At 38.1% G+C, this 12,750-nt stretch overlaps 1 protein-coding gene across 2 annotated transcripts in view; it reads right to left on the bottom strand.

The window, feature by feature from the left end:
• Positions 1–12,750, bottom strand: part of JARID2 (jumonji and AT-rich interaction domain containing 2) — a 255,478-nt gene that overhangs the window by 75,007 nt on the left and 167,721 nt on the right. For both annotated transcript variants that reach the window (XM_070940676.1, XM_070940677.1), the window contains exon 3: positions 10,852–10,993. In XM_070940676.1, the coding sequence (XP_070796777.1) occupies positions 10,852–10,993 (142 nt within the window). The remainder of the gene's footprint in view (positions 1–10,851; positions 10,994–12,750) is intronic.

Below are 12,750 nucleotides of genomic sequence, written 5' to 3'. Positions count from 1 at the left end.
AATTCTTTTGATTTCTAGAAACATCAATATGACTTTATTATAATAATACATAAATACAGTCTCAAGGAGTTATCTATTTTAAGCCACATTTTAAAAAAAACAGGGAATAGTGAGATCTTAGAGTTAAAATTAAAAAATAAATATGTTTTATTTATGTTTTATATAGTTAAAAACTTAATACACAGTTATAAGTATCATTGATATACAGATCTACCAGTTTTTGATGACAACAAAAATGTTCCTCTTACAAAACCGACATGGCTTACCAAGATTATTTTGATTAGGACAAATCAAAATCCCTCAAAAAAGTGCAATTTTTTGTACTACCCAAAATATTTCATCTGACTAGCATTATGATTTGTAATCAGAAATGTACTTGACTTTAAGCCCACCTTAAAAATCTCAATGTTACACTAGGTAATGCGTGTAAGTGATTCAAGCTCTGAGTCATATTAAACATTATATGTTTGACACTAATAAGCTTTGGTTCAGATGTGTCATCTATACTATTTTCTTTTTCCAGCATGGTATGATTGGGCATATATAAATTCTATTCCATGTTGAAGACGGAGCATAAGGGACTGAATTTCAGAAAAGAAACAGCACACACTGAGAATCTATTCATATGATAACGTCCAAATCTGTTATTCAATGAAATCAAATGAGAAATGCACAATTAAGTTGTGATGAACACTGCAGCTTACCAGGTGCTGGACACGTCCCATCGTGTTTTGCAATCCTGGGCAGGCAGCCAAGATAAGAGAGTTATCATGTCCCTGGTGAGCTGCCATACATAACCAATGGGCTGTGTTCAGCTTGGTGAGACAGGAGCAGTGCAGGTCTGGATTAAGGACTGATGTCATGTGAAACAGTTATTCACTTAAGGATTTATGGGGCATGCTAAGAAGGTCACTGAAATATTGAATATAACCTTCCCCAGACTGGCTGGGAATATTGGGATTTGCAGTCACAACACATCAGAAAAGGTTAGGTTGGTGAAGGGTGATACATACTGGATTTTACCTAAAGGCAAACAAGTTTCCTTCTCTATTTGTAATGTTCTTTTGACATTTATAAAATCTCTAGCAGTCATAACCTAATGCATACTATACTATAAACAATCATAGATTTAATTAATACCTGTCCCTGACCTTAGGCACAATGATATTTGAAAGTACAAATATAGAACTACCAAGTTAGTATTTTTGGTGAAGCTATTCCTTGTATTTTTTTTTTTTTTTGTTCACATGTCATGGCTTAGCCCCAAACAAGAATAACTATGCCTACTAATTCCTCCCATAAGTGAGCATGACCAAATACAGATTATTCTCTCAAGGTTTTGCTAAGTATACTCTTTAAACCAGAACTCTAGTTTGTTTTGGAAGCAATAAGCCGGAGAAAGAAATGTAAAACAAACCATTTCATTTTCTAATTTGTCTATTTGAGCAAGTGAGAATCCTAGTTTTATATGACAGTATCATTTTATCATTTGAATCTTCATTTAACTTGGCAGGAGCCAGTAAGATTAAGGCATAATATGACTCGTATGGAAAAGAAACATAATTTCACTCTTCCAATTTTTCTGCAAGTACAACTTTTTTCCTTCATTTCATTATTGCATTGTAGATAAACTGCAGTGGTATCATATATAGATTTGTGCTATATATTTTGATTCAAATTAATCTTATGTGCCTGGAACAATTTAAAACTAAAAAAACCCAACTTGATAGAAAAAATGTAGTCAATGGAAAACTTCGAAAGCTGTTTAAGGATTGCAAGGCCTCTCCTGAACGAAATCTTTTATTTTTAATTCACAAACCATAATTTTAATTTACCAGTACTGATATGATAAATGTAGATATAGCTTTCATATGTTTTTTGTAACCTTGAGTTGGCCAATCAAGGTGTGTATAACTGCCTATTCATCAGCAGAATCTTGGATTGGAAGAAGATTGGATATCTTTAACATAAAATAGTAGAACTGTCTAGCTTGGTTCCATGTCAGTTTTCATTTATCAAAGGATTTGTACTGCTCCTAAAATGGAGTTGACTTTGGTTGCAAATCCTGAAACCTTTTCATCAACTGATACAACTTAACCTGAAAATTTGCAACTATTCCCTCCACTGTCAAGATTACAAGTGGACACTTGGCTGGAACATTCTTTAAATCTCACCTGATGAAAGCTTACACAATTTTTTTTAGTTGTTTAATTGGAAAAAAAACACCTTTATTATGGTCTTTAGACCAGAGAGCACAACAACAAAAATATTATAAATCTGTAATAATTATTATTACTGAAAAAATACATAAAATGCCATAAAATACATTACTATAGTAATTGTAATATAGATAGCACTGGCAACTGCCTTTTAGCCCTGCTGTTTAGCACGAACATTTGTGCTAAACTTCAACTGTAGGTAGGATGGATACTCTGGTTTCTCTTAATATTGTAATAAACCTCTCACCTTTAATAAACATATTACTGTAATACAGAGGTGGTGATTATTTTTGTAGCTAACATAGCTACCATGGCATTTTTCATTCCAGGTGATTCCATCTTTTAAATAATATGTTAACAAAAATGTTAACAGTTTCCTATTTACTCCATTTTCTAAGAGTGCATTGCTTCCATAGGGATATTTTTCCCAAGTTCTGCAGCTAAAACAAATGCAGAATGCTTCAATGGACTTGATTACTTCTCTGAAACCCCTTTTTCTTTTGATAAGCATATTATGAATTAATGCCTGCTGAACTGGCAAAAGTATCCCATGCATTCATTAAAAAAATAATTAATCTAACTGTAACTTTTACATGTTAAACAAATCAATTTCAAACATCCATGGTTAATGACTCACTGCATTCCATGCAACAATTCCAGATATACACTTGAACAGGATTAAACCCATTATAATTCATATGGTAGTTCTCAAAGTGCTATTGGAAGGTGGTTGTGATTGTGTTAAACTGTAAAGACAAATGGTCCCCAAAGAAGACTCATAATTATTATTTAATTATAGATAAGCTTTGACTTTGGATATATTTTTAAGTATCATGCATACAATGTTACAGTCTATGACATTTGAAGGTTTGATAGGACAATCACTCTATTATGTAACTAATCCCTATAGGGTTACTCATATAGTTGAATAAAGAGTTTAATGAGCTTTTGGGAAGAGAAAAACGCTTCAGTAGCGGACAACTATAAGCCACAAAAAATGAAGGACACCGAATACTCCAACTTGTTGTGCAAGAATAACCAGTCTAAACCACTAAACTATAAGTAACCATGATTAGTAGGTTGCAATAGGATAAATAGATAAGGAAACATATTGCATAACACAAGACTCTTTAATGATTGTACAATTTTATAATTCTGCTCTGTAGCATGGAATTCCTAAATCAGCCAACCCAACTTCAATACATGTCAGATTTTATTTCATCATTCAATGGACACTAATTTCCAGAGAGTTGTCCTTGTTATACACTCCAATCCAGATGGAGCTGTGTGGTACAGAGAAAAACCCTTTCAATGTATTTATGGGTGTGTTAGGAAATGGAGTGAGGACCTCTAAGTAACTGGCAAGAAGCAGCTATCAATTTATTTGGGGAGTACAAAATCACATGTTCTGAAACAGGCATAAATGTGGCTCCATTGGGTGTGTTTTGGCTGGTCTTAATAAAGGCATTGCCTGATTCTGGATACTTTCAACAGTTTGGCAAGTATTAATATCCCAAATAATGCTGTTGAACTTTTTTTCACCCTTGGTTATCTATACGCAATGTATATACAATGTAGAATTTTGATGTCAAATTCCCCAGCAGACATGGGTTCAAGTTTTTCTAGCTTGTTTTCATCAAGATACTGGCTACTAGTATAATAATAAAGAAATGGTCTTCTGTGGAAAAGCTTGGAGCAATTTAATTAGAACAAGATTCTATCAGCGCCTAAACCTGATTTACTACTCAATAAGGAACATATAGGCCTTTGCTTTGTTGGTACAAAGCATGCACTTTGTTCCAGTTCACATAGCTAGATATATACAGAACACGTGGCATTACAGCACTAGAAAACTAAAACCATTGCATATGTTAGTTATGGGAGTGAGAATCACTGACAGCCTAGATTGCATGCTCTTTAATTAATTGCATATTTCAAGTGGCAGCATGCTATCATTCTTGCTAAAGGGATATAGTAACATTTTAACCACTAGAGGGCAAACTTTACCAAACTGAAGATAAAAATCAGAGCCAGAAAAACACCATATTTTTCATGTTATGCATGTATATATTTGGTACGTAGATTTAACAAAACACCAATAAAATAACCACAGCTAAATTTTCAATTGCACTCAAAAGAAAATTTGGACATATCTATTATATCACTAGTTGGTAAGAACTGGTTATGGGCAATAATTCCAAATGCTTAGATACATTGCGTTAGTTCAGTGATGGCTAACCTTTTTGCTGTCGTGTGCCAAAAGCGGGGAGAGCGCGGGAGGGTCACGTGCATGCGTGCCCACACTCAATGCCCCCTTGCACCCTGCCCCCCCACGCATGCGTGCACGCTCCCCCCGTTTTTGGCATGTGATGGCACAGTGGGCCCGGTAGGCCCGTTTTTCATCCTCCCCAGGCTCCAGAGGCTTTCTTGGAGCTTGGGGACGGCGAAAACGGCCTTCCCCACCACCCCCCCCGAGGCCCTCCGGAGGCCGGAAACAGCCCATTTCTCGACTTCCGGTGGGCCTGGAAGGCCCAAAAATCAGCTGGCCAGCGTGCGCATGCGTGCTGGAGCTGAGCTAGGACAACACTTGTGTGCCCACAGATATGGCTCCGTGTGTCACCTGTGGCACACGTGCCATAGGTTCATCATCACGGCCCTAGTTGTTATAGTTCTAAATCCCACAGTGTTCATCTTCTTTGTTATTGTACAGTTTTCTATTTTTTAGATGCTGCATTTTGCTAAATACATACAGTGCATTCAGAAAGTATCCAGACTCCCTTCACTTTTGCCAATTTTGTTATGCTGCTGTCCGATTCTACAGTTATTGAAAAAAAAATTCTCATTAATCTACACTCAGTACCCCATAATGACAAAGTGAAAACAGAAGTTTAGAAAGTCTGTAAATTTATTAAAAAGAAATATCTGAAATATCACACTGGCATAAGAATTCAGACCCTTTGCAACAACATGTGAAATTTAGCTCACGAGCTTCCCATTTCTCTTGATCGTTGCCGACATGTTTCTACACCTTGATTGGAGTCCATCTATGGTAAATTAAATTGATTGGACATGATTTGGAAAGGCACACACCTCTCAATGGAAGGCCTCACAGCTGACAATGCATACTAATAGCAGAGCAAAATCTGTGAGTTCAAAATCTGCCTGCAGAGTTCAAAGGTAGGATTATTGCAAGGCACAGATTGGGGGTGGGTGGGTTATAGTAAAACTTCTGCTGTACTAAAGGTTCCTAAGAGTACAGTGGCCTCCATAATTCTCAAATGGAAGATGTTTGGCACAACCAGGATTCTTCCAAGAGCTGGTCACTGGGTCAAACTAAGCAATCAGGAGAGAAGGGTCTTGCTAAGAGAAGTGACCAAGAACCTGATGATCACTCTGACTGAGTGTCGAGCCCGGCATGCTCGGCATACAAACGGGACGGGAAGGTGGATCGGAGAGAATATCCCATCCCCAACGAAGCTACAACGTAGAGAGGGCACGGGATATAGGTGACACGGGAGATGGTGGAGGGGCGTCGGTGGAGGGATTGCGTTTAGGATGGGGGGGGGAAACGAAGAATGAGAAAGCCGGAAACGGCGCTGCAACTCAATCCTACACAGCTGAGCCACACGTTCATCAAGAGAGGGGTGGGGCAATAGTATATAAAGCGCTGCGAGGCGGATGCTCGTAGCGCCAACTTTGAAAGTCTTTGTAGCTTGGCGTTGTTCCGTAACTGATGAAAAGCATTAAACCCGCATTCACTCTTCAATTGATGTGTCCAGCTGTGTTTTATTGCTGTCTCCGTGCCGTGCGGGAGAAGGGGCTGAGACTGAGCTCCTGAGATGCTGTGTGGAGATGGGACAGAGTTCCAGAAGGACAACCATTACTACAGCTCTCCACTGATCTTGCTTTTATGGCAGAGTGGCTAGACGGAAATTTCTCCTCAATGCAAAATACATGAAAGCCTGCTTGGAATTTGCAAAAAAACACCTGATGGACTCTCATACTGTGATGGACCAAGATTTTCTGGTCTGATGAAATCAAGATTGAACTGTTTGGCCTCAATTCTAAATATTATGTCTGGAGAAAAGCAGACATTGCTCATCACCTGCCCAATATCATCCCAACAGTGAAGCATGATGGTGGCAGAATCATGCGGTGGGGGTGTTTTTCAGCAACAGGGACTGGGATACTGGTCGCGGTTGAGGGAAAGCTGAGTGGAACAAAGTACAGGGATATCCTAAATGAAAACTTGTTCTACAGCATTCAGGACTTCAGACTGGGTCAAAGGTTCACTTTCTAACATGACAACGATTCTAAGCACACAGCCAAGACAACACAGTTGGCTTAGGGGCAACTCTGTGAATGTCTTAGAGTGGCCCAGGGAGAGCCCTCACTCAAACCTTATTGAACATCTTATTGAAAGTGGCTGTCCACTGACAGGTAAGCAAAGCTTGTTGTGTCATACCCAAAAAGTCTCAAGGTTGTAATTGCCGCCAAAGGTACTTCAACAAAGTACAGAGTGAAGGATCTGAATACTTATTCCAATGTGAGGCCTCCTTAATGGGGGCTGTTTCTTTATCCAGTGAAGCACTGCAGGAGGGTTGTTTCTTGGCTCTATGAGTTCTTCCCTCCATTTTGCAATTTGAATAATGCAACCCTTACTGCAACCGCTTGCAATCTCCTGCAAGCCCAATGGCCTTCCTGCAAACAGTATGCCTAGCTGAGACTAGGCAGGGACTTGAAGCCTTACCAGGCTAGCAGGGCAAATATGAGTGTGTTTAGCCGCAACTAGGCAGGGACTCCAAGTAAACAAGCCTCCACTGATGCTGTGGCCTTTGAATATGCCCAGTCGCCGCTGGGCAGGGATTCTACCTCTCCTGAGGTCTTCAGCCACTGAGATTACCTAGCCGAGACTAGGCAGGGACTCCTTCTCGCTCCAGCAAGACAAGGTGGGGCCGTGCACACTTTCTTTGGCTCCGGTGCTTAATTTGAGGAATACCCTAGATCGCTCCCACTGATGAAATCGGCAATCTGAGCTTCCACGGGCCGAAAAGCAGCTGCTAAAAGCAAGCCGTCCTTCAAAAAGGTCCCCACTCACGATGTCACTGTCTGAAATTCCTGGGAATGGCCAGGAATCACTTGAAATGTCTCTTCAGGTTAAGACTGAGCCGAAACTGGGGCAGAGAGGAGGAGGATGGAGGCGTGGCCCAAAAGAAATTGACAGCTCTGTCTCAACAGGAAACAGACAAATCAACCCATCCTTAGCCACTCCTGGGAGCTTTCAGGAGAAATTTCAGGTTTTTTTCTTTTTTAATAAATTTGCAGACATTTCTAAACTTCTGTTTTTCACTTTGTCATTATGGGGTACTGAGTGTAGATTAATGAGGAAAAAAAAAAGAATTTCAACAACTGAAGAATCAGGCTGCAGCATGACAAAAGTGAAAGGGGTCTGAATACTTTCTGAAAGTACTGTAAATCCCTCCATGGATATTTAAGTATTCCCATTAAAATAGCATTGTTTAAAAGTAAGATTTTTAATTTACCATTATTTTTACTTGATCAAATTTTTGAAACTATCCTTCTCCCTCACAGAGGAACTGGGCAGGGTACAAGTAAAAAAAAAAATGAAAACGTAAAAGCTGTATATGAAATTTACAATTTTAGAAAAGCAAGAACAGATTAAAAATTAGTATTAAAAAGTTAATTAAAAGGCGGGGGAAGGCATTCAGGGCAGTAAACAGCCCTAAGTCTGAGTGCTGTTCTGTATGCCGCAAGCAGAGCCATGCTTTTACATCTTTCAAAAGGCCAGGAGAGTTGGGGGGGGCGGGGGGCACTGCTTTATCTCTGAGGGGAAGCATAATTCTACAGGGTGTGGACAGTGGAGGGAATGGCAATCTCTTCCTGGACCCCACCAGTTGGAATTCTTTAGCTGACAAGGTCTGCCGCATGCCACCCCTGCCTGCCCAGATGGAGCGGGCTGTTGAAATGGGATTATAATAATAAAATAAATTCAGTTTGTCAGATCCTGACATCATCCACAAATCTTAAGTACCATTACAATGATCACTTAAAGCATCTATTTTAACTGCAGAAATAATATTTAAAAGAGTTGCACTAATTGATAATTAAAATATGAAAAACAGACATCTCTGTTTTTCCATTTTTATAAAATTGCTCACAGTGTATTTTGTCTCCTAATTCTATTTTCACCAACCAGCTTAACCTTCTTTTCAGTAAGCTAAGTTGCCAAGTTGAGGGAAAATAGATTTGCAAGACATATCTATCCTGTGGTTGCCATTAATTCCTTGATTTAAATATTATGCAAACTGCTCTTTACATAATTAATTACTTGAATAGGAAATAGAAGCAAATCAATACCCTCTAATTAAACTGTATTTTCCTTGCTTTCAATTTTCCTCAGCTTTTGCTTAAACCTACCAGAAAAGACTGAATAATAATAATAATAATAAGAAGAAGAAGAAAATTGATTGTGTCAATAAGCCCAATTGTGTCAGGTCAATAAGGGAAAATATTGATAAAATGTATACAAATAATAAGTGAGAAATAATTTTCTGTGAAAGCATATTTCACAAACACTAATGATAAAATACTTCAAAAATTGTATAGTAGAGGGGCTTTAAGGTTATTGAAATTTCTGAGGGACGATGTTTCTGACTTTTTAAAAGTTTTATATACAAAATTTTAGGTAACTTATTGCTGCTTCTCTCTCAGACTGAAATGCACGTTTATAAATGGATCTGGTCCTTCACAAGCAGAAGTGACAATCTGTTCCCTCCATTTCTTAAACTAAATGTAACAGTAAAACAAAATCCTTTAGGGAAAGTGCTTTGCATATTCAGGGAACACAGAACATAAGAGCTATAGTACAGGTATTCCTTTGCCCTATGAAGATTTGTTCCAAAGTTATGACATCACTGAATGAACACTGGTTATGACTCAGCCTTGGAGTTCTGCCTGTCCCAGTACCTTGCAATCATGTGATTGCAATCTGGGTGCTTGGCAACTTGTTTACACTTATGATCTGTTACAGCTGCCTACAATTTTGTGATCATCATTTGTAACTTTCCCTGAAGGCCGGTAGGGAAGTCAGCAGGGAAAGTTTCAAGTCACAAATCTCCTCTATCTGTGCCCCCTTTCCTAGATTGTGTCTCCTGCACACATCCTCCGACCCCCACCACACCTCTCTCGCATCCTCTTGTGCACCCTCCTCCATCAGCACTGCGTCTCTTGCACACCCCCTATCATTGTCCCTTGCACAACTGTCCATCCCCTTGTCCCAAAGGTGCTTTTTCAAGAGGCAACTGGACTTCTTTGGTTTTTCTTTGAAGACGTTTCGCTTCTCATCCAAGAAGCTTCTTCAGCTCTGCTTCTTCTTGGATGAGAAGCGAAACGTCTTCAAAGAAAAATCAGAAAGTCTACTTGCCTCTTGAAAAAGCACCTTTGGGACAACCATGACCTGGATGACTGAGAATCTCCATAGACATGTCCATCCCCTTACTCTCTCTCCTACATACAGCAACCGCTTGGGTCTGGTACTTACAATTTCCTGCTGGCTTTCCCATTGACTTTGATTGTGAAAAGCCAAGAGGAAGGTGCTTCACCTAATGATGGTGGGATTCAGATAACAATACAAATTTTGTAAGGTGCCTTTGTAAGCTGCCTCTAGGCAAGATGGCTGGCATATAAGATAAACAAACAAACAACTCTGAGAGTGCAAGGATTGCTCTTGATAAGTGATACAGTTGCACTTTAAAGTCACACTGCTTAGCAACGGAAATTCTAGCCCCAAGTGTTGTTGTTAGTCAAGAATTACCCGAATAGCCTTTTATTAACCATTTTTCTTCAAGCATTCAATTTTCTTCCTTAACACAAGACAAGAAATAATGGTAACTTATCCTTTACTTTTGACACTGGTAGGCCCGTTACGACTTCCATTTTACTTTATATTGTGCCTATTTAGGAACAGGCCCAGATTATAGCATAACAAGAGTCAAAAAGGATTTTACTACTGAACTGAAGACAAAAGATTATTGTCTTACAAGAACCAATAACTAATATGTTTACAATGATGTTCTCTTCACTGGCAATGTTTTTTTGATTATCTATGCCTTTTAAGCTCCGTCTTTTGGTGTGGCCACATGTTTTGTTCAGCAAGTCAAGCACCGCAAAAATAAAATCTTTCAGAAAACCAAGGAAAGCCTTAAAGAAACGTCTTCAAACTAAGATGGTTGAGATTTTGAAAGAACTCCAAATCCAAAAGAAAGATTTTGTCCCTTCTAAGAAAAATGCTTTTCATCATAAGCAAATAATTTTTTTTTATCATTAAAAGCAACATACATGCCAATGAGTTCTTTTCTGACATTGTTTCTGAATTTGCTTTCGTAATTCTGTTACACAGATCCTTTTCTTGAAGCAGAGAAGACATGGCTATTTGCAATGTCCTTCTGGGGGCCATGGAGTGAACAAGTAGAGTGAAATCTACATTTGGAAGTTCCGCATCTCCACATAGACTTTTCACTGAATTAATGAGATGCTTCAGCACGGTTCCACTGTTAGGATTTATTTATAAGACTACAATCTATTAAATTATATGAACTTAAAAGAGTCTGACCTTTTCCTTGAGGGCCCTTCTTCAAAATCTGAAGAACTAATATCATTGGAAGTTGAGGATACTTGCGATGCATCATCCTTCTCATTCTCTAGGTGTTCAGACCCTGGCCTTAATCCTTTAGACGGGCCATTACCAAGGAGTCCTGTAATTAAAAAAGCAAAAGAGTTAAGAGAAATAGCCACAAATCCACTCCAAAATACACTAAAGATAGCCAGACACACATACACACAGAGAGAGAGAGACAAAGAGACAAAGAAGAGTTATAGCACCAGAAATCCTTTTCCAAAAATATCAACTGTATAAAACGTAGCCTAATAATATTGCTAAATAATATATTTAATGCACTTATTATACTGCTTATGTACATTATGCATCTTATCTCAGTTATCTCTTTCAATCTTTTCACTCAATGTTTTAAATCCTGTGAATGTTGAGACTATGTGCCTTCTGGAAATGTAATTGTGATTTTCTGCCCAAGATGAGATTTTAGCCAGATACTTCCTGATTCATGTCTCATCTCATTTTATTGAAATACTTTTGGCCAGTTAAGTTCTGCAAATTGTCAACATTATAGACAATTCACTAAACTTTAGATGTAACAGATAAAATCGGAATTTTTATTTCATACCAAACAATGGACACCTATTTTTACATATTACAGATAATCCTCAATTTATGATTAGTTGTATAAGGAGTGTTCAAAGTTATGACCCATCCTCTAAATTATGACTGCCATACCACCATCCCTGTCACATGATCATATTTTGGGAGCTTGGCAGCTGGCTCACATTTACAACACATTGCAGCATCTCATGGTTACATGACTGCGTTTTGCAACCAGGTTGCAGAATGCTATGTGTCAATATATTTTCCACTATTTTAAGGATTAACACAAAGCTCTTTAAAACCATGAGAAATAAAATTAAACTGCACGATTACCCCATTTGCTTGTAATTCTTAATGCTTAAAACAATAAAACAGAGTGTGGTCTTCACCATCAAAAGTTTTTGGTCCCTGTTCTGAGTGAATGAGAACTTCAAACGGGGCGTATGCTCAAACTGATGTTTATCTAGAATCATTTTTCATAAGCAGTTACAGAAAGCATTTAGCTGTCCTTTTCTTTCTTTAAAACTGCATTTCCAAATAAATTTTCATATTTAACAAAAAGAATAGTTGTAGAAATCAATGCTGAATTTTCAGCTATCTATAAATAGACCTTAACTAACCCTTAAATCATAATAAACTAATAAAAACAGGGTTTGGGTGGTAAAGAAACTATTAGAATAGCCATTGCTATCTTGCTAGTTTCCCAGGACAGGAGCAAGGCATGGCTGCAGTTCACTAAACTACAATAAAGTTATTCTAGAATGTATGAAGATATTAAGCCTGTGACACACTTTGATACTTTTTTAAAATAAGAATTTATTACAATTTAAAAATTAGATTAATTTTTTCTTAGATCTTATCTATTTAATGGGATCAGTGAAAAACTGGAGAAAATCCTAATTTCCATAATTCTAAAATACATTTCAACGTGATGGCATATATGAATAAAGAACTGAGATGCTCCCTCACCTCTTTTCTTTGTTAATTGATTTTTTTCTCCCACTTTTCACCATCACCTTTATCTCTATTTAACACAAAAGATAATAAGCGGTTTCAGCTGAACACTGTCAAGACTCCGGAAACACACTTGGGAAGGATCACTCTGCACAGGTCTTTCTCACTACCTAGACACACAATAGCCGTGCCTGTTGCCACCTTTACACTTACCAATGATATAAATGAACTGTATGCATGAATTGATCTCTGTGGTTGCTAGGAGTTGAACATGACTTGATGGCACATACTCAATCAATGTTATGAACTGGTATTTGTCAGCTACCAAATGCATGACTA

This window comes from Pituophis catenifer, unplaced genomic scaffold, assembly GCF_029215685.1.
Source record: "Pituophis catenifer annectens isolate HBS135680 unplaced genomic scaffold, rPitCat1.0.hap2 SCAF_3, whole genome shotgun sequence".
Classification (NCBI taxonomy): domain Eukaryota; kingdom Metazoa; phylum Chordata; class Lepidosauria; order Squamata; family Colubridae; genus Pituophis; species Pituophis catenifer.
The sequence above is the reverse complement of the archived record's forward strand: the minus strand, read 5'-3'. Positions and strand labels throughout refer to the sequence as shown.